General features: G+C 40.9%; 2 protein-coding genes across 2 annotated transcripts in view; one reads left to right on the forward strand and one right to left on the reverse strand.

Moving 5' to 3' along the window:
- The window catches only part of GLS2 (glutaminase 2), a gene marked incomplete at both ends in the record, with an annotated part of 24,395 nt that continues 1,884 nt past the window's right edge, over window positions 1-22,511 (forward strand). The window contains 16 exons of the mRNA XM_081319999.1: window positions 1-203; window positions 4,041-4,140; window positions 5,571-5,692; window positions 6,729-6,858; window positions 8,573-8,652; window positions 9,904-10,067; window positions 12,168-12,226; window positions 13,788-13,820; window positions 14,329-14,387; window positions 14,530-14,596; window positions 14,750-14,800; window positions 15,381-15,557; window positions 17,026-17,157; window positions 20,401-20,493; window positions 21,176-21,237; window positions 21,353-21,429. Of these exons, the coding sequence (XP_081176125.1) occupies window positions 1-203; window positions 4,041-4,140; window positions 5,571-5,692; window positions 6,729-6,858; window positions 8,573-8,652; window positions 9,904-10,067; window positions 12,168-12,226; window positions 13,788-13,820; window positions 14,329-14,387; window positions 14,530-14,596; window positions 14,750-14,800; window positions 15,381-15,557; window positions 17,026-17,157; window positions 20,401-20,493; window positions 21,176-21,237; window positions 21,353-21,429 (1,609 nt within the window). The remainder of the gene's footprint in view (window positions 204-4,040; window positions 4,141-5,570; window positions 5,693-6,728; window positions 6,859-8,572; window positions 8,653-9,903; window positions 10,068-12,167; window positions 12,227-13,787; window positions 13,821-14,328; window positions 14,388-14,529; window positions 14,597-14,749; window positions 14,801-15,380; window positions 15,558-17,025; window positions 17,158-20,400; window positions 20,494-21,175; window positions 21,238-21,352; window positions 21,430-22,511) is intronic.
- SPRYD4 (SPRY domain containing 4) overlaps window positions 22,131-22,511 on the reverse strand; it is a gene marked incomplete at its 5' end in the record, with an annotated part of 15,230 nt that continues 14,849 nt past the window's right edge. Inside the window, one exon of the transcript XR_014025423.1 lies at window positions 22,131-22,321. The remainder of the gene's footprint in view (window positions 22,322-22,511) is intronic.

Consider the following 22,511-nt stretch of genomic DNA (forward strand, 5'->3'; position numbering starts at 1 on the left):
ATGGGCGCTTTCAGGATCGTGACAGGAGCGCTGCAGACGCGGGAGATTCGGCGCCACTGGAGGAGAGGGTCGTCGGGACGCGATTTGGAGCTGGTCCTTCCCGGGGGTTTGAGCAGAGCTCTCTCCTCCGCCGGAGGGAGAGAGGCGGTGATGAATGGCCGTCACCAGCAGCCGCAGCCGCCTAAACAGCGCCTCGCTGACCAGTAAGGGAGGCGTGGGCTACCGCTTGTCACGCTGTAGTTTGGGGGATCTTAAATTGGGGGGGGGGAGAGAGAATCGTCTGGCCATTCCCAATGGCGAAATGTGCAAGATCACTTTAATCCCAATCTTTGGCTTTTTCTAGTATGCAGCCCCTTGCTTCTACTAGTGAACTTTCTCCATGTGATAGATCCAGGGGTGTGAGTCCAGACTTTTTTTCACATTGGCACCCAAGGATAAATGCTGCTTTCCTGCTACAGGTAGTCCTCGACTTACATCAGTTCGTTGAGTGACCATTCAAAGTTACAATGGCACTGAAAAAAAGTGACTTCTGGCCGTTTTTCACAGTTACGACCTTTGCAGCATCTGCATGGTCATGTGATCAAAATTCAGACGCTTCGCAATTGGTTCATACTTATGACCATTGCAGTGTCCCGGGGTCATGTCATCACCTTCTGCAACCTTCTGACAAGCAAAGTCAATGGGGAAGCCAGATTCACTTAACAACTGTGTTACTAACTTATCAACTGCAGTGATTCCCTTAACAACTGTGGCAAAAAAAGTCGTAAAAATGGAGCAAACCTCACTTAATAAATGTCTCACTTAACAAGAGAATTTTGGGGCTCAGTTGTGATCATAAGTCAGGGACTACCTGTACTCCAGCTTTATTTGTTCAGTCAAGTAAATGAAGTAGATGGGCAAAGGAGAGGGGGTTGAAAAAGAAAGCTTTCCCCAAACAGGGTGTCAGCCTTTTAATTTGTTTCATTCGGTGCTTCTTTTCGTTTTTTTTTAACGCATCTAGACCTTCACACTGCCTGCGCAGCCACAATCGGAGAGTTTTCTACCAGTCCAAGACACAAAAGAAACATCAAGGTTTCTGACTAAATTCTCTAAATCAGGGGTAGTAGGCAACCTCGGCTCTTTTATGACTCATGGACTTCAACTCCCAGAATTCCTGAGCCAGCTTGGCTGGCTCAGGAATTCTGGGAGTTGAAGTCCATGAGTCATAAAAGGGCCGAGGTTGCCTACCCCTGCTCTAAATATACAGAAGTCATTGTCACTGCCTTTTGGTTGGTGCCTATTGGTTTTTGGCATTTTCATGTTTGTTTGTTTGTTTGTTTGTTTGTTTGTTTGTTTGTTTGTTTATTTATTTATTTATTTATTTATTTATTTATTTATTTAGAGCCAGTAATACTTTTAGAGACCTGCTAAGCATCTTCACTTCTGCCAATCTGAGGGGTGAAATCTGAGGCTGTTCCCAGCAGAAATGCTGGCTGCCTCAGAAACATCCCCTCAGCAGCGGAACTGCACTTGTTCCAAAATGCAACCAACTATGGAAAAGGAAAAACAAACTGAGCCTTGGCGCTATTTTATGATCTAAAATATATCGGACATGGTTAATACTGTGGGGAATTTTTTTTCCAGGGCAGAAAATATCCACCATGTCCTAAATGATAGCGATTGTGTTTCTGTCGGATGCCTGATCTGATCATAATTGGACACTGTAGATTCAAACATAGAAATACATATTTTACTTTTCAATGCATTTTTCTAACATTCAAATAACATTTTTAGTTGTTGAGAAATATTGGGGTTTTGTACATAATGTTTCTTTTGCCACTTGTGGTGCAAGGCTGTTATTCTTGCTATTTTGTCTCTCTTTTTTCATATTTGATGTGCAACTCAATGTGCCGGTACCTGAATGTATATTGATGAGTGTCCATTATATCACTATTATGGTGGCATGCTCCTTTACTTTTTAGAACCCATGCATTTCTGAAAATCATTTTAAATAGATTTTTTTTTCTTTTAAATTCATTTATCTAGAAATTATTTTTCCTTCAGACTAATTTTAAATAATAAAATAATAAATAATAAAATAATAGCATTGGAACATTATTATCCACTGTACAATTTATATCTCAAAATATTAGGCTTTATTAGTTCTTTTCTTCTTTTCCCCTGATTCTAGCATCTTTTTTTATATTAAATAAGATGCCGGAACTGAATGTGTTCCACAGTTTCAATGATCAAATTTACAATATCAAATACTTGCCAGAAATAAATTAATAAAGATGGAGAAGATTAAAAATAACAGGCCACATTAGTTAGTACCAAAGAATTATTAAACATGAATTTGAATGAGGTATAATGGATTTTTCAGGAATAAAAAAATAAATGGGGATATTTTTGAATCTACCTTTATGATTAAAAAGCAAAAGCCAGTTTAGAGTTTTGTAGGTAGATGTCAAAAAGGGACGCGGTGGCTCAGTGGGTTAGGACGCTGAGCTTGTCGATCAGATGGTTGGCAGTTTGGCGGGTCGAATCCCAAGTGCCGCGTAACAGAGTGAGCGCCTGTTACTCGTCCCAGCTTCTGCCAACCTAGCAGTTCGAAAGCACGTAAAAATGCAAGTAGAAAAATAGGTGGGAAGGTAACAGCATTCCGTGCGCCTTTGGCGTCTAGTCATGCCGGCCACATGACCACGGAGACGTCCTCGGACAAGCGCTGGCTCTTCGGCTTTGAAACGGAGATGAGCACCGGCCCCTAGAGTTGGAAACGACTAGCACGCATATGCGGGGGAACCTTTACCTTTACCTTTAGGTAGATGTCAAGTTCCATGGTAAACAAAAAGACTTGGGTTTTTAAAAAATATATTTATTGTTTGTATAGCAATACAACAAAATCTTAAAGGCATAGCACAGTAATTTTTTCTGCATAACTTATATCTAGTGTAATTAAGGCAGAATTACTCTCTTTCTAATGCTTCCCTGGGATTCAAGAATCTCTTCTGTGCCAGCATTCCTTCCTCCCTTAACTATCTTGTTGTCTATTCTATGTTCCCATGGCCCATGACAATAGAGAGAATAGAAACTAAATGGCTAGATTGGGAGAGTTACCCCAGCATTATTATACAGAAAATCCTGATTATGAGGCATTTCAATATTTGGAACAGTGTAGACTTACAGAATTCCAGAGTCAGAAGGGTCCTGATAAATAGTCCACATAGATAACTTCGACCCCATGAAATTTCAGATGTTCATCAAACCTCACATTTTCATTATATGAAAATAATGTAATTAATACTACTTTAATGATATGACAAATATCATTGACATTGATGCCTTGTACAGTCCCATCAACTCTGCTCCAAACCATCCCTGATACTGGTGACTCTCCAACTTTGGTAAGGGGAAATCTATTTTTTTTCTTGTCTTGAGTACTGAGAAGCAGACCTGTAGGAGCTAATGAAGAGAATAAATTGAGTGTGGAATTGTTTTCCCGTGGGGAAAATGTTTCCTGTCTCTCTTGGTAGCATGGCTTTAATTTGCCCATATTCTTTTCTTTTAGGAGATACTTCTCTTCCCAGGAATTAATTAATTTTGGTATCTAGGAGCAGAGAGACCTACAGTAGTCCTCCTTTAGGCATGGAAGCTGGCTGGGTGACTTTGGCCAGTCACATTTTCTAAGCCCTAGACTGGAAAATTGGAAAACATCTGTCAAACCACATTGGACCACCATGGTAAATTATGATCTATGAGGGGTCCTTGGTGCTCTCTGTTCTTGCTTGTTTTCTGGCAGATGTTTTATTACCCTAACTAGGTAACATCACCAGTGTTCCCATCAGTGCCTCATCAGCACTGATGATGTTACGTAGTTAGGGTAATGAAATGTCTGCAAGAAAACAAGCAAGCTCAGAGAGCACCAAGAACCCCTCATTTCAACCCTGAGCTACAAATATTCTCCTTCATTGGTATTATGATCTGTAATTTTCAATGAAGAAGCCTACATCTTGCTATATGATGATGATGATGATAGATATGTCATTCCCATCTCTCTCCAGGGACCCCTCAGTGAATGGGATGCTGCCACGTCTCAGTGATCTGCTCTTTTACACAATAGCCGAAGGACAGGAAAGCATCTCTGTTCACAAATTTACCACTGTAAGATATGACCTTAAGAGTGGCTACGATTGTTTAAAATTATTTAAAACGGGTCTTTCAAATGGCTTAAAAAGTTTTCATGCTGCATCTCTAGGTTTATAAAGGGCAATTATTCTACAATCCATTGTAGACAAATGGAAATACTAGAATTGTAAAAACCTTGCGTTACTAATGCGATACCTATCATACAAACTCTTTAGATCTTGTACAGTTATTTTGAAAATAATAGTATACATTTAATTTTTTTTTAAAAAACTGTGACAATGTGAAGATAAAATAGAAATGCAAAGTGAAGGTTAACATGATTAATTCCAGATTTTTTTTAAAAAAAATTGCACAAGTAGTAAAACAAATGGCAGTATATATAATTGGAATTAAACTAACAAAGCTTTAAGACAGGGGTCTTCAAACTTGGCCCTTTTATGACTTGTGGACTTCAACCCCCAGAATTTCTCAGCCAGGCATGCTGGCTGAGGAATTCTGGGAGTTGAAGTCCACAAGTCATAAAAGGGCCAAGTTTGAAGACCCCTGCTTTAAGAACTCAGGGAGAACACCACTCCCCTGCCTTAATCTTTCTGGAGCAGATCTTGCAGGTTCTGGTGTCTGAAAACAAAGCCCTGTCATAGTCCCATGAATTCACTCAGCATTCAAATTGTTGCAAAGAGCCTTGTCTGCGATGCTGCTGTCATAATTGCTACCCCATAGGAAGGAAAGATTACAATAACATCTGCTATTCTGATACCTATTGAAATGGAGTATCTATGGGTTCTGTTTTACCTATAATACAATTGACTCTCACAGTTAATTTTTCTGGGCAATATCCATAATTTTTCATTGGAGCCTTCAATTTCAGTACTTGATTAAAGAGAGTTCCATCCACCCTCTGAAAAACAGGATGGGGAGGTTCCACACGTGCAAAAGCACATGCATGCATGTACCAAAGTTTAATTAAGAATTCACCCTTCATACCAATGAGTTCTAAAGTACATGTAGTCCTCAACTTACAACAGTTCATTTAGTGATCATTCAAACTGAAAAATGTGACTTATGGCTGTTTTTCACAGTTGTGACCTTTGTAGCATCTCCATGATCTTGTGATCAAAATTCAGATGCTTAGCAGTTGACTCATACTTATGACCGTAGCTGTGTCCCAAGGTCAAGAGGTCGCCTTTTGCAACCTTCTGACAAGCGAAGTCAATGTGGAAGCCAGATTCACTTAACAACCAGCTTATAACTTATCAACTGCACTGATTGACTTAACAACTGTGGCAAGGAAGGTCTTGTAAAATGGGGCAAAACTCACTTAGCAAATGTCTGACTTTATGACAGAGATTTTGGGCTCAATTGAGGTCCTAAATCGAGGACTAGCTGTACTGGGTACCACATACGGTACTACAACCCTCTTCCCTGACATGTTCTTTTTCATTCAGGCCTTACAGCGCACTGGCCTTTGGACCTCAGATCCACGTCTTCACGACTGCATTAATCTGATGCGGACCGCAACTCAAGGATCTAGCAGTGGAGGAATGCTGAGTCGAGAACTTTTTCGGAGGTAGGAATTACACTGAAGTGTTCCTGGTGGTGCTGTGGCTGCCCCTTTGCAACTGGAGCCCTCAATCTATGTTTGTTTAACAAAGCATATCAGCTCCTGCAGGCAAATTTAGTTTTCGTTCATCCTGTCGCACACAAATTTTGTTCTGTAAACAATCGCACCCCGATTCACAGAATTCCTTCTGTAGTCATATTCTCACATATCTCCAGTTTGCATCTCTTCCTACCTGACTATATCTTCTTCCCCTTAGCCCACCACAATTTTTCATAGCCTAAAAACACAAGAGCTATTTTGGTTAAGCAATATACATGCTACAGTACTTAAATTTGCACATTCAGGAACAGCAAATATGAAATAGGGATAGCTTCAAAATGTTAAAAGAAATGTCCAATTATTTTGGAAAAACCTCAAGTTTTTATTTGGATAACTTGAATTTCTACTCCATGCCTAATGTCTGATTTAATGGTAGCTGCATTCAAGCAACATACTGTTTTCATGTGGTATTTTTTCGATTGGGTGCTTTGTTGAATGAATCCAACCTGTGAAGTTTTGTCAATCACAACATATTCCATTTTGTGAACCCAGGTAACTGTGGCCAAGCAAACAAACTACAACCAAGCAAACCATACCACACTACACTATACAATTCAACCAATATATGGGAAGGGAAGGTTTATTCTGTGACTTCTTTTTCCTATGGACTTTACAAGCGGCAGCTAGAAGCTACAGGAGGTTATCCAAAAAAAGAATTATAGAGAAAGATAGGAGAGATGATAAGTCCGTTAGCATTTAAAAGCTGAAAGTTAAAAAAAAATTGGCTAACTTGTTAAGTTTGGATGTTCAAAGTGCAAGAAAAGAGGAAACATGCTTCTGAGTCGTTGGGTTGATATTGCCAAGTCAGCTGCTTTTCAAGGCAAAGGAACAAGAAGATAAAATGGTCGTTACAGTTTTCATGTCTGCTTGGTCTCCAAATAAGACATCCTACATTCTTCCCCTATGTGCCATTCAATATTTCACCAATAATTTTGGCTTTCAGGTGTGTGAGTAGCAACATAGTTCTCTTGACCCAGGCTTTCCGGAAGAAATTTGTCATCCCTGACTTCAAGGAGTTTACATCTCACGTGGAGCAGATCTTTGAGTGTACCAAAGGACTTAGGGAGGGCAAGGTAAAAATGATCTGATTGCACATAGCAGAAGGTAAATAATAGGATTCCTCTGCGTGTTGTGACTCAGGGTCAGCCTGTGGGTCCGACAGCCGGCTCCGATGTATCGGAGGACTCAGATGTGGGGGAGGAGGGAAACGAACCGGCTGATGATGATTTGGAGACTTTGCAGAGTCCTCAGCCGGGAACCTCTGCTCAGCTGTGTGAGCCCGAGAGTGCGGAGGATGATGACCCACAGCTGGCCCTGTTCAAGGACGCCCGACGCAGGAGGCAGTCGAGCAGGGACAAACAAAGGAAGGCTATGGGACTCCTCGGGAGGAGGCACAGGGAGACCACGCCCTGAGCTCTCTATAAAAGGAGTGTTTGGGGAGGGGCTGGTTGCTGAAAGCAACTCTTTTGCTTGAGAAGATAAGCTCTTGTGTGTTTACTATTAAATCTTGGCAGAAGCCTTTTAGCCTTGGACGCTTTCCAGTCTCTTCTTTTGATTAGGGGTGCGAGAAGAGGGCTGGTTCAGAACACTGCTACCTTCAAAAAAAAAAGAATATTTATGGAAAGCTCCCCAGGGCTTGGGTGGAATAGGAGAGTGGCAGATAGGAAGGCAAAGAGGGTGGCTGGCTGGCCTTAGAATTAAGGAGAGAGGTTGTCTTATTCAACTTTCATGGGAAGAGGAAACATGAATATCTCCCCTTAAAGGTAAAGGTAAAGGTTCCCCCGCACATGCGTGCTAGTCGTTTCCGACTCTAGGGGCCGGTGCTCATCTCCGTTTCAAAGCCGAAGAGCCAGCGCTTGTCCGAGGACATCTCCGTGGTCATGTGGCCGGCATGACTAGACGCCAAAGGCGCACAGAACGCTGTTACCTTCCCACCGTAGTGGTCCCTATTTTTCTACTTGCATTTTTACGTGCTTTCGAACTGCTAGGTTGGCAGAAGCTGGGACGAGTAACAGGCGCTCACTCTGTTACGCGGCACTCAGGATTCGACCCGCCAAACTGCCGACCTTCCGATCAACAAGCTCAGCGTCCTAACCCACTGAGCCACCGCGTCCCTTTTATCTCCCCTTAAGTACCCTTAACTCTTACTAAAATCCCTCCAAAACTTTTTTCAGTTCTTTTGTAACTTTAAATGGTTGCTATGAACGGTTGCAAGTCAAGGGCTGTATCGTAATAAAATAAAACCACAAATGTATGTAGCAGTCTAAGATATCTTCCTCTGCTGCGGATTTTGCTCATTAGCGCACTCATGCAGACTGCTTCTCTTAGTTTCAGTTTAATCCTACAATCTCACTGGTATACAAGGGAGGCCAAGGGAAACTTCCTCCATTGCCCTGAGTTAGATGGGCTGCAAATTTTTTTTTTTTAATTTTAATTCCATTTATATCCCGCCCTTCTCCGAAGACTCAGGGCAGCTTACAAGCTTAGCAGTAGCCTTCATTCTCTGTATATGCCTGCTTGTTAGGGCTTTCACACACACCCCCAAGCGGCATTATTACAAAGTCAGCTTATTGCCCCCAACAATCTGGGTCCTCATTTTACCTACCTCGGAAGGATGGAAGGCTGAGTCAACCTTGAGCCTGGTGGGATGCGAACCTGCACTAATTGCAGGCAGCTGGTGTTACTTAAGGAGGCATTAGCCCACTGCTCCACCAAGGCTCAAATGGTTAATGACTGTTCCCTAGGGCTTGTCCCACATCTGAACAATTTCTCTTTCCTTTTATACAGGTAGCAAATTACATCCCACAAAGGGCCAAATGTAATCCAGACATCTGGGGTGTATCTCTCTGCACAGTGGACGGACAACGGTGTGTATAAAGAACTGAGGTGCAAAAAAGGGGTGGTGGTGATTATTACAGAAGAGGAAAAACTATTTTCCCCCAAACAACAGCTCAGTGAGGTGAGCTGGACGGAGTGTGTCTAACTGACCCAAAGTCAGCCAGCCAGCTTTCCTGCGTAAGGGGGACTAAAACTCCCAGTCTCGTGGTTTCTAACCTGGCGCTTTAACCACCAAACCAAATTCAACGGGACTGTAATACAGGTAGTCCTTGACTTATAACCAGAATCAAGCCCAATATTTATGTTGCTAAGTGAGACATTTGTTAAGTGAGTTTTGCCCTGTTTTTACGACCTTTCTTGCCACAGTTGTTAAGTGAATCACTGCAGTTGTTAAGTTAGTAATACAACTGTTAAGTGAATCTGGCTTCCCCATTGACTTTGCTTGTCATAAGATCGCAGAAGGGGATCACATGACCCTGGGACACTGCAACCGTCATAAATATGAACCAATTGCCAATCATCCAAATTTTGATCACATGACCATGGAGATGCTACAACAGTTGTAAGTGTGAAAAAGTCATAAGTCACTTTTTCCAGTGCCATTGTAATTTGAATGGTCACTAACTGAACTGTTGTAAGTCAAGGACTACCTGTACTGTACTGTAGTTCTGGGTAACAGCAGGGAAGTCAGTTTGGTTTGGGCTTAGGATGTTGTCAGCCCAGCCACTGTGGCTGCTTCAGGTTTGTCAAATGATGACTTTGATTGAACCAGTCCTTGTGCCTGGCTGTGGCATGAACTACTGGGGATAAACTCCTGCCTGCCTCTTTATCAATATGCTGGTGTTGGTCTTTCAGACAGAAGAGACGATCAAAGGAGGGGATAGAGGGTGTTCCTGATATTCTGTGATCAGCCACAACCCCTGCAACAAGTTTTGGGGATATGCAAAAAAAGAGCTTTTCCATCTTCCATGTGTACCCTTAGCTCCCTTCATGTTGGAGACTCTGAATTATGAACTCTGCTGTGTCACTAAGTATCTCATCCTGGGGCCTTGAGAGACTGACTGAAGTTCACAGATCAGAGTTCTTCACATGTAGGAGTCCTTTGGTTTAATTTTGGACACCCCTTGTTAGAAATTCTGAAGTTTCCACTAGTCAGTTAGCAGTATAAAACCAGAAGGTCCAATGTTTTGGGAACAGCATTCCCACACTTTGCACAAATGTCAGGTTACCATGTTAGGGTTGTTGGGTACACATTATTTCTCTCCCTCCATCTCCCCTAGGCATTCCATGGGCCACACTATGACTCCCTTCTGCCTGCAGTCATGTGTCAAGCCCTTAAAATATGCCGTTGCTGTGAGTGAACTGGGCACAGAGAGAGTCCATCAGTATGTAGGCAAAGAGCCCAGTGGGCTGCGTTACGACAAACTGTCTCTCAACGAAGAAGGTGAGTAGTGGAGAGGAGCCTACGTGTGCTGAGGAACAGGAGACCGTAGTTTAAATCTTTGCAGACCCTGTTGTAACACAGGTGCTGTCCTTTGTCAGCCCCTTTGACTACTAAAAGCCTTACTGTGTGAATGAGACCATTCCAGTTGTGATGAAAACATCTGTACCTCCCATGTCTGAGCCAGGATGCAACTTCTGTTGAAAGACAAAGTCTGTTGTTGTGTAATATGTGTGAAACACTTGCTTTAAGCCTCTAGGATGGCAAAAGTGTACAGGCCCTGGTGTACTAAAAGATTGTATGAAAATGCAGGCCATAAAATATCTGTATTTTCCCTATTAATATTCCCATGGAAAGTAAGAAGGAGAGCTTTTCTCTGAATCTTCATCTGCCCCATTAAACCTTTTTCTCTTTCAGTCCACTTTAAGTTCCTTGCAAAATTGAGGCAGTTCTTCCCGCAGAAAATATTCAAGGGGGGAGTGAGAACTGTTTACCTCTTACGTTTATTTTTCTGTTTGTTTGATCATTGGGTATATGTGCCTAACAGTCCATTAGTTCATTGGTCCTACTTTTTCTTATGATTTGTATATTTATGTATTAAGTGAATGATACTTAACAAACCTGTGAAAAAGTATGCATCCTTCATTAAAGTATTTGTGGATTTTTTTTCTTTTTCGGTAAGGCCTGCATAATGGCATATGAATAAACAATAATTTAGGGTCATGCTAAAAATGAAAACAATAGTTCTTATTATACTGTTAACAAGACTGCAGCAAGCATAGCACTAGCACTTAAACTTTTATACCGCTTCGTAGAGTTTTACAGCATTTTCTAACAGTTTACAGAGTCAGCCTATGGCCCCCAACAATCTGGGTCCTCATTTTACCAGCCTTGGAAGAATGGAAGGCTGAGTCAACCTTGAGCCAGTCAGGATTGAACTCCTCACTGTAGGCAGATTCAGCCTGCAATACTGGACTTTAACCACTGCACCACCATGGTTCTTTCCCAATTCAGAAGTCCTGCAGATCAATGGCTTCTATAGCTCCTAAAAAATCCAGCCAGAAAAGTTGGTCAGTACTGAGTGAGGATTTGGAAACTGTGGTCCCATCTTATTTATTTAAAACATTTTTAAAGTGTCCCATCTTTCAATCAATTCTGGAAAGCTCCCAATGAAAAATTAAAAGACATATAAAATCACTTTCAAAGCTATAAAACTCAACCAATTAAAGCAGGGGTGTCAAACTCACCACGTCACATGACATGTCACGACGTCAGAACTTTTTTCCCCTTGCCGGAGCTGGAATGGGCGTAGCTTTTGCGTGATGCATCTGGCCCGCAGGCCGGCAGTTTGACACCTCTGAATTAAAACATTAAAAACAACAAAAACCTGGCACCAATTAGACCTCTTGATGAGAGTGTACTTTTCTTATTTTCTTTTTGTTAATTTTAAAATTAATTAATTTTAAAGTGAATCCCATAAACTGTGCAAGATCTCTGCAAGATCTATTTGTCCTGCTGCCATCATAACCCTGCTGAGGTTTGGAATTTCTTTTTTTCTGTTCTTATACTTATAAGGTTGTGAAACTGGAATGACTCCAGGCAGCTTTATTTATCCTTTATTTCTGAGGTAACATGACTAAATGGAACACGGGTAAGATAAGGGACAACAACTCTTACCTGGTTAATTTTAAAGCAAAGAAATGAATGGACCTACATTAAATAATTTTAAATAGTTCATTAAATAAGTTAACTTGATTCTACAATGTAGTTATAGCCAATCACAATTTGCTTACTCTAGCACTGCTCTAGCACTAGTTCTAACTCTGTTTCCCTGACTGACGGAGATTTTCTAGGGTTAAAACTCTCAGCCTTTCTCAGATTTGTCCACCTATACATCCCAAATCCATAATTCCTCAGTTTTTCTCTAGAATGTAAACAGAAAGGTGGTGGCCTACATGACTATGCTTTGATTGGCAGTTCCACCTCACAATCAACACAGATTCCACTATATTGAGAAGGCCAGTGTTTTAGAGAAACCTAATTGAGGAGGAGGAGGGTGCAAAATTTAAAGAATCCTGTTTTAATCCATTCCTTTGCATTCAGGGATTCCACACAACCCTATGGTGAATGCAGGAGCCATTGTGGTGAGCTCTCTTATCAAGGTAAAGTTTCTTTGGCTATAGTACTGGTATTAGACATGGGCTGGAGTCACCCAACAAATGGAGAGTATAATACAGTTTGGATTAAAGACAACATATCTCTGGACTCACTTCACAAATACTGGAATGTGGTTTGTTTGGTTTTCATGTAACTTGAACTCAGTAGCTTCTGTGTTTGGTAAACTACCAGTATGACTTAGTATACTGTGTGTCAGGCCTGTCCCAGCTTGGGCATCTAGGAAAGAAAGACCCTCAACTCCATTTGTAGTGAAAAGTATACTTTTACTAAGGGCCAAGTGGTTACAGCTAAGCAAAGCCAGATCTGAGGATTCCCATGTAAACCTGGTAACTTTCTCTTCTCCCAGGCCCTCTCCCCTTGCTCATCTTTTTTAGTGGTCAATAAGGTTCAAACCAGTTGTTTTGGTAACAGTTCTAAAATTTGGCACCTTTTTGGTGGCATTCGCATTCCATTCCCTCGCCTGTGGCCCATTGGATCATTCAACTGTTTTCTCTGGTTGGCACTTCTGTTTCCTGTCATCCCCGCTCCCTATATCCTCCCATCTGCCCTTCCCATACTTTATGGTAGGATGCCATCAAAGCGAAGCAGGGCTGCAGCAGTATGATGGCAGATCTGACACTGTGTGAATAACTCCCATATAAGGGACGGTACATAAGGTGCAAAGTCTATATTGCAATACACACATTGTCACATCTACTCCTCCCACCCCAGAAGTAGCATTTGGGCTATTTGATAAGGATCAGCTTTGATATGGTCCTACAAAGATAGATTCTGGTTCCAATTTATCTCCAGGGTGCAGGATTACAGATAATTTGGGTTTGTTTGCTGCATTTATAATATGCTGTCACTGCAGTGATCTTCCCATTATGATTTTCTTCCTTAGTCAGACTTACAACTGTCTTACTCTCTCACTCTTGGCCAAAGTTGAGGGATCCCTTGTTTCATGTCAGATGCATGTGGAGCTCAAGCCTCTTCTCATCTACCCAAAACTCTCTCAAAGATAAATATTCCTCCATTCTTCTGTCCCTGAAGTTCTACACAAGATTTAACAGCTTTTCTATCCAATTCAAGAACTTTTTTTTAAATCCCATTTATATCCCGCCCTTCTCTGAAGACTCAGGGCGGCTTACAATCTAAAGCACAAACCAATGTGCTTAGCAATAGCCTTCATTCTATGTATATGCCTGCTTATTAGGGCTTTCGTCCCGTCCCCCCCAGCGGCATTTTTACAAAGTCAGCTTATTGCCCCCAACAATCTGGGTCCTCATTTTACCTACCTCGGAAGGATGGAAGGCTGAGTCAACCTTGAGCCTGGTGGGATGCGAACCTGCACTAATTGCAGGCAGCTGGTGTTACTTAAGGAGGCATTAGCCCACTGCTCCACCAAGAACTGATCTGGGACCCCTGTAGCTATCTTAACTAGAAGTTTTAGAATGCATTTCTAAACTTTCTAACAACCACCATCCTGGATGTTTACATTTGTCAAGATTAAACTGGGTCTCAGAATGCATTCGATTCTTTTCTCTTTTTCTTCTTCCTCCTCAGATGGGCTGCAATAAAGCAGAGAAGTTTGACTACGTGAGTCTGCCCTTTCTCAGGGTTGGAGGGGAAATTGATTTTCTGGAAATGCTGGTTGATCAAGTCATTTATCTTGCAATGCAACCCTGACATTTGATTTAGTCATTTGTTTAAAAATCCCCTAGAATATTTACCGATGAAGGGTGAAACACATGCAGAACACAAGGGCATGGTTTCTAAATGACAAAGTGACAAGCAGTAGTTCTGATACATTCAATTAGGGACAAGAATGGGGAAGCTGCAGCTTACAGGAGCATTCAGTCCAGCATCCCTATTTTTTTAATGCGCTTTTTTTATTATTATTTTGAAGGATGAGTGATAATCAACAAAATAGGTACCAAACTGTTCTGTGAAATTAAAAATACTGCAATTAGGCATACAATTAATTGACTGGCAAGAGAAAAAGAAAGAAGGGTTACTGAAAGACTGGAAAAATCCAGATTGAAATAAAAAAAAGAGCTGGATCATAAAGAGGTCCCTTCCAAATGCAGTTTTGTTTCTGTTCTAGGTGGTGGATTATTTGAAGAAGATGGCTGGAAATGAATTTGTGGGATTCAGCAATACCACGTAAGGCACATGTGTTGTGTCTATGTATGGGCTTGCAGTTAGAGTGCTTAGCAGCATGTCAGGTTTAATCTGAATGATAATTCTCCAAATGGAGTAATCCAGAGGCTGAGAGAAATGAAGATTTCTGCCCATTTCTTTGCAGGTTTCAGTCAGAGAAAGAAACAGGAGATCGGAATTATGCCATTGGCTACTATCTCAAAGACAAAAAGGTAACAAGAAGAAAGGTGGGGGAGAGAAACCCTGGGCTTTCTAGCAGACCAGGATAAATGCAGTTGAAAGTTGAAAGAAACCCCTCACACTGGGAAAGACCAACTTTGCCAAGATCTGATCCAACTTTATTTTCTTTAATCCCTACTTGGCAGTGCTTTCCACATGGTGCGGACATGATGGCAGCTCTTGACTTGTATTTCCAGGTAAGTTGCATTTTGAACTGGAGCTGAGGTGGTATGTTGGATACAAAACAATCCTTCTGAGTTTGGGGGGGGGAGGCATTTGGTTGTTTTTTTCATCCAAACCTATTCTTCTATATCAGAGATAGGGAACTATGGCCCCTTTATGACTTGAGGACTTCAACTTCCAGAATTCTGGCTTAGGAATTCTGGGAGTTAAAGTTCTCAGATCATAAAGGTGCCATAGTGCCCCACTCCTACTTTAGATTAATATCCCACAGGCCAGTGTCTCCAAACTGCAATATGCTATACTCCCCATCATCCCCAGCTAGCAGATTCTTGGGACTGACAGTTTACACTGATGCATATAACAGGCATCAGATCAAAAAGGTTGATTCTGGAGAGACCTTCACATAATCAGAATTATCTGTCATTTTTCAAGAAATATTATATCAGGTGTTTTCTCTGTGTTAAACCACATTTATGTACAGACCCTAAATTTTCACTCCAAGCAGAGTTTAGGACTGATTTCTGGGCTTCTTACTAAGATGTTGTTATAACTAATTTCTCTTTTTTGAAAACTTTTTCCCCACCCTTTATGAAGTTGTGTTCTGTTGAAGTGACTTGTGAGTCTGGCAGTGTCATGGCAGCCACTCTTGCCAATGGTGGCATCTGCCCTATCACAGGCGAGTGTGTCCTCAGTGACGAAGCCATCCGCAACACCCTTAGCCTCATGCATTCTTGTGGCATGTACGACTTCTCGGGGCAGTTTGCCTTCCATGTAAGTTTCTGCTCTGTTTTGGGTGGGTGGGAAGAAACAGAGAGCATCCAGAAAGAGGATAGGACTATTTCCATGAAAAGCTGATTTCAGGGGGAATTCTCTTCCAAAGGCCGTTCCTCTCCATTGAAATGCTCAGATGAATCAGGTGCTACTGAAGCAGAAACAACACTTTTGCAAGTTCCTGTACTATGCTGAGGCCTATGCCATGGCTTGCCTCATTTAATAAAATGCAGGTAGTCCTCGACTTACAACCATTCATTTAGTGACTGTTCAAAGTTACAATAGCACTGGAAAAAAGTGAGTTATGACTGTTTTTCACACTTTTGACCGTTGCAGCATCCCCATGGCCACGTGATCAAAATCTGGACGCTTGGCAACTGATTCATCTTTTTGACTGTTGCTGTGTCCCAGAGTCATGTCATCGCCTTTTGATACCTTCTGACAAGCAAAGTCAGTGGGAAGCCAGATTCACTTAACAACCATGTTACTAACTGAACAGCTGCAGTGATTCACTTAACAACCATGGCAGGAAAAGCCGTAAAATGGGGCAAAGCTGACTTAACAACCATCTCACTTAGCAACAGAAATAGAAATTTGGGGCTCAATCGAAGTCATAAGTCAAGGACTACCTGTATAATTGCCTGGGTTCAAATGACGTAGTCAACTAAAACCAAATAAGCCACATTATATCATAGTATGATGTGTGAACTAGGTCTAGCTACATCATACTATATTTGCCTCACACAAATATTCAAGATAATCAAGAGATGGTACAATTTTGTCTAGAGAAGCTTTTGTACATGCTGGAGACTTGTGGTTCAGAGGGAGACATTTTGCTGAGGCACAAGATGCTGTAGGATACCTCTTGGCTTGTGTTGATCTCAGCTCATTTCTGACAGCTGTACACTGGCATTCTCTGGAAAAATATAGGGTACTTCTTAGATTTATGCAATGCAAGCTCCTCTCTTGGGCACTTGTTTCTGAATGATAAGTAGTACCTATCCACTCTCTTCAGTCATCTCCTAATACTTGGCATGATGCTTTGCAAAAGAGGGAAAACCAAAAATGCACCATTCTTAAAAATAGGTGTGCATGTAGCAGACCAGAAATGTGGTTACAGTAGTTATATACAGATCCACTTCTGCTTTCAGAAATTTTTCTCTCTAGTGCTATTTTCCTGCTTCATCTGCATGGTAATAGCCACCAGTTTCATTTTCCCAGCCCAGCATGAAATGTAATTTTGCACCAGGCAAAGCCTAATTTGCACCTGCAAAGAGCTTCCAGAATTAATAATACAACTGGAATATACTGCAGATTGGGTATCTGCTTTGCCATTTGCAGTGATCAACTTCATCTCTTTGTCCCTCAATTATACTTATTTGGTTTAAAGCTGAATAAGAGGAAGAGATTTGAGATACTTAAAATGTGACTCATTGTATCCTTCATGTAATCTCTTTCTCATTACCAGGTTGGTCTTCCTGCCAAATCTGCAGTCTCTGGGGCTATCCTGCTGGTAGTGCCCAATGTTATGGGAGTGATGTGTCTATCGCCCCCTCTAGATAAAGCTGGCAACAGCACAAGAGGAATTGGGTTTTGTCAGGCAAGTTTAATGAAACTATAGACATGACAGAACGAACCTTTTAAAAAGAGCCTGTGAGAACCATGGATGGAATGATGACAGAACTGGGTTGATGGGTGGGCACAGAGGTTTTGTGCAAGCCACTCTCCCGGTCTCCATTTCTTAAGAGTAATGCTATAATAAAGATAAATATGAAAAGCACTCTCCATATTAAACAAAGGGTAATTGGGGGGGGGGGAATGACAATATAATTGATGTATTTGTGATATTTAAGGGCTACATTTTATGTCATAACAATGAAAACATATCAAAATTAACATCTATGAGAAAATACAAATAGTTTTACCATGAAGCGCTTGAACTGCTGAAATCCCACATTTTTTGTATGCCAAATTTTGAAATTCTTGATTGTATTGGTATTGATAATCAAATTGATGTTGATATTTACTGTGTTTCCCTGAAAATAAGAACTACTCTGAAAATAAGGCCTAGCTTGATTTTTGGGGGGGGGGGCGCTAATATAAGCCCTACCCCAAAAGTAAGACCTAGTTTTGGGGTGCAGCACATGTCTAAAAATCAAGCTACGGTGGGGATGGGGAGGGTGGAGCTGACCCACACACCCTACTCCTGCTTATCATTGTAGCCAGGCCTCCCATGCCCCAACACCTGCCTCGCTGGCCCTCTTCTGTGGCTACTCGCTGCCATTTGCACACATCACCCCCGGCTTCCATTTCGCCATCAGAGGCCTTCAGGAAATACCTCTGTAGCTGAGAATGGAGCTCTGGATTGACGCACTCGGCTGCAGAGGTCTTTCCTGAAGATTTCTGATGGTGAAATGGAGCCCGGGGCGCCACGCATGTCAATCTGGAGCTCTGTTCTCAGCTGCAGAGGTCTTTCCAGAAGGCCTCTGACAGTGAAATGGAGGCCGGGGGCAATGCACGTGAGTAGTGGCTAATGGCTGCAGAAGAAGTGCATTCCCCGAAAATAAGACTTGGTGCCTCTTTTGGAGATTATAATATAATATAATATAATATAATATAATATAATATAATATAATATAATATAATATAATAATCTAATCTAATCTAATCTAATCTAATCTAATCTAATATAATATAATATAATATAATATAATATAATATAATATAATATAATAATCTAATCTAATCTAATCTAATCTAATCTAATATAATATAATATAATATAATGCTGGATCTTATTTTCGGGGAAACACAGTAGTAACTACTTAATAAAACTTCTCCAAGATGATCTGTCCCCAACATGGCCCTTCAGGTCTTCCAGTGATGCATTCATGGCTGCTGAAATCAGATCCATCAGTCTTGCTACTGGTTTTTTCTTTTTTTTTATTCCACTTTTTCTAGCATCCTGGATTTCTCAAGGGACTAAGTCTTTGCATAATAAATCCAAAATCTGGTAATTTGGGTCTCAGATAAAAATTCTGGATTGATTTGTCCTTTGATCCATTTGTTTGTTGGTTATCCATGGTATTCTCAGGAAACCTCTATATTCAAAAGTGTCAATACTCTTTCTATCCTGTTTTTTCAGAGTTTGACTTTTGCTTCCATAGACTGTCCCTGGGAAAAGAATTTCATGCATGTTTCTGATATTTATAGGCAGACACGTTGTCATATCTGAAAACCTTTTCCAAGGCTTTAATTTCTCTTCTACCAAATGCTAGCTAGTGACTTATTTTTTGATTGCTAGTTTCTTTACTAGACAGTCAATCCTAAAAGACAGAACCTATCTGCCTTCAATTAGTATGAAGGTTGGTTGCTATACTTATTAATAGTTTACATTTATAGTTAATCCAATTTTCTCCATGCTCCTTGAATTTCATTAGTAGAGCTTCTAGATCGTTTGCATTGTCAGCCATTAGAGTAGTGTCATCAACATAGTGCAGGTTACTGAATTCTTTTCTTCAAGTTTTAAAACCACTCTCATCTTCTTCCAATCCAGCTTCCTTCACTATATATTAATTATATAGGGTAAAATATGGAGAAGAGAGTCGATAGCCTTGTTTCATTTCTATATCAGTCTGGAGCCAGTCTGTTTTGCCGTGTTCTGTCTGGATTGTGGCTTTCTGTCCTATATATAAGTTTCACATGAGGATATGGATGATTTGAGATTCCATTTTCCTAAGGATATTACTCAGGTCAATAATATAAAAAGACTTTCTGTAATCAATGAAACATGAACTGAAAGCCAGTTTGGTCTACTGGTTAAGGCATCAGGAGAGAAACCAGGAGATTGTGAGTTTTAGTCCTGCCTTAACCTGGGTAACTTTAGGATAGGCACTCTCTCTCTCTTAATCCAACCCACCTCACAGGGTTGTTATTGTGAGGTAAATAGGAGGAAGAAAGAGCATTAGCTATGTTCACCACCTTGAATTATTTATTAAACAAATTAAAATGGGATATAAATAAAAATAATTGATTCTTTCTGATATTCTTTGGATGTTTAGATTTTCCAGTGTTTCTCAGCAGTATTGCCTCCTGATTCTCAGCTTCTTCTAAAATGAACTTGAACATCTGGTATTTCCCTTTTCACAAGGGGCTCCAATCAGCATTGGATGGTCCTGAGGATTACTTTTTGGCATATGTTAAGGAAACTAGGCAATTGTTTGCATATTTTATTAAGTCTTGTTTCTTTGGTATTGGTATTAGAAGAATGAATCTTCTCACACTTCAGATTTGCTGGCATAATTTGGTTAGAGCTAAGCTAGAACTGATTGTTCTTCTGTAGTTTGCCATACATCTGTAGATATTTCATCAATTCCTATTGTCTTCGGACTTGGTAATGACCCAAGTGCTGATCTGACTTCATCTTCTAATGTAGAGATTTTTGTAAGTAGGGAGTATCTTCTAATGCAATGATTCTTAAACTGATTAACCCAATTACCCTTTTTCCTGGTCTCAAACATCATTACCTTTCTCACACACACACAAAAATCCCCAGATTGTTGTTTTACATGAGCATTTTGCAGCAGGAGTTCTAAACTGGAACATCAAGTCATTAAGAAGCAACTACAAATTGTTTAATTACTCCCAGGATATGTTCAAATTAGCCTTTTGGAGGAAAATGCCCAGAGTTTAAGAACCACTGTTCTGTGGCATCTTGGATGTTGATATTGCTTCCATCTACTTTGAACCAATTACTAGAAAGCATTACACAGTTTATTTTATAACTTTTCATTTGGGTTCCCTTTTGATTCTTTTTCTTGTCTTTTGACTGTTATTTTTTCAGGAATTGGTGTCCCTCTTCAACTTTCACAACTATGACAACTTGCTGCATTGTACCCGCAAGATGGACCCACGCCGTGAAGGAGATGAAGTTAGGGTAAGAGACCAAGGGCCCTTGTATTGGAAAGATACTACAGATTTAAGTGAACCAGAGTGGAGGAGAAACTCAGAAGACTTAGAGGGTTAGAATAGCAGAGGTAGATGAATGGCCCAGGGTTTAAGATGCATAAAAGAGATTTTATCAAGAAATGATGGACCTGAAGTCTTAGAGAGGACAGAGTAAGGGTTGCCAACCTAGAGAGGTAAAGCTCTCAATTCAGGAGGACTGTACAGTTATTAAAAACACAAGAGATCTTTGCCTTCTTGGCAAAGATCAGTCAGTCAGTCAATGTATATGATCATCCACTCTGGATGCCAATTGTAGCTCTGATTTGCAACCTTTGCTGTGCTCTTGCTGCTACAAATAAGCTGGAGAAGTGGGTATGCAGGGATGCCTTTCCACCCCCAGTTCACAGTTGCACAAACAGTTGATCAGTCATGGTGTATAGGAAAACTGCAAGGAAACAGCAACCAGCACTGCCTCCAATGAAGATGTTTTCCTCCATTCTAGTCAACTGGAAGCTTATTTTAGCTACATTCTAACCCAGCTGTAGAAGATTTTTGTTTGGGGGGGGCATATATTCAGAATATTTCATTATGAGACTTTTTAAAAGCCTCCAGAATCATGAAGATGAGTTATTATAGGCCAGATGTGCTCAATATACTTCATATTTTTTCAGAACAAAACTGTTGTGAATCTGCTGTTTGCTGCTCACAGTGGAGATATCTCTGCTCTTCGGAGGTATGACTTTACTTATCCAGAGAAAGATGGTGCTGAAGAGAGATCTTGAGTCTAAGTGAAATAAGTGAAATTTCCTTCCATGACATTTAACTCTGTCCTCTTGGCTTTCTTCTAGATTTGCTCTGTCAGCTATGGACATGGAACAGAAAGACTATGACTCTCGCACAGCATTGCATGTTGCTGCAGCTGAAGGTATCATGTTCGGGATGCAAATCTGCTATGATTTCTAGGCACCTGCTCTTTATCCACATTTGCATCTGCAGGCTTGCATGGTAGAAACACATACCAGACCTTTTGTAATTAGTGCTTCACTGGGGCTCATTTCTAACAAAAATGGGGAAGGGGGATTTGTGAAGGGAAGGAAATGTTCTCATTCATATAAGTTCAATATAATATTGATCCATCACCATTAATCAGTGTGCACTTTAAAAAAATAAGCCATCATAAAAACAATGTAATGGATCTGAGGGAAGATGCTGTATGAAAAGTATCAGTAAAAGGTGAAAAAGTATTTAGTACGAGGTAAATATAATACGGGACGCGGTGGCTCAGCGGGTTAGGACGCTGAGCTTGTCGATCAGAAGGTCGGCAGTTTGGCGGGTCGAATCCCGAGTGCCGCGTAGCAGAGTGAGCGCCTGTTACTCGTCCCAGCTTCTGCCAACCTAGCAGTTCGAAAGCATGTAAAAATGCAAGTAGGCAAATAGGGACCACTCCGGTGGGAAGGTAACAGCGTTCCGTGCGCCTTTGGCGTCTAGTCATGCCAGCCACATGACCACGGAGACGTCCTCGGACAAGCGCTGGCTCTTCGGCTTTGAAACGGAGATGAGCACCGGCCCCTAGAGTTGGAAACGACTAGCACGCATGTGCGGGGGAACCTTTACCTTTACCTTTAAATATAATACTGCCAATGAAGAGAATTCTATCGATGTATGAATTTCCCTACATTTAGATCTCTCTAAAAATCCAAAGCAATTTCAGGTGTAAAGATAGGAAATTCTATGTTCTCCCAGACATTTATTATGTAATTGCTTTGTCTTAAACAGGTGTCATCATCATCTTCTTGTTATCTCTTCCATCTTTTCTCCTACCACAAAACAAAAAGAAAGGAAAAATTAAGTAACTGCTCAGTGCTATATGACTGAGACTCCTAGAAGCTCAGTGCTTATTCCTCCAACTGCAAATTGTACTCAGATTTGCAAGATTTATGTTAAGCAAATTTGGATACTATATATTTCTGTCTCCAGGCTGGAGAAATTTCTCCAAACATTGATATA

The sequence above is a fragment of the Vipera berus genome, assembly GCF_964194415.1.
Source record: "Vipera berus genome assembly, chromosome: 2".
NCBI lineage: Eukaryota > Metazoa > Chordata > Lepidosauria > Squamata > Viperidae > Vipera > Vipera berus.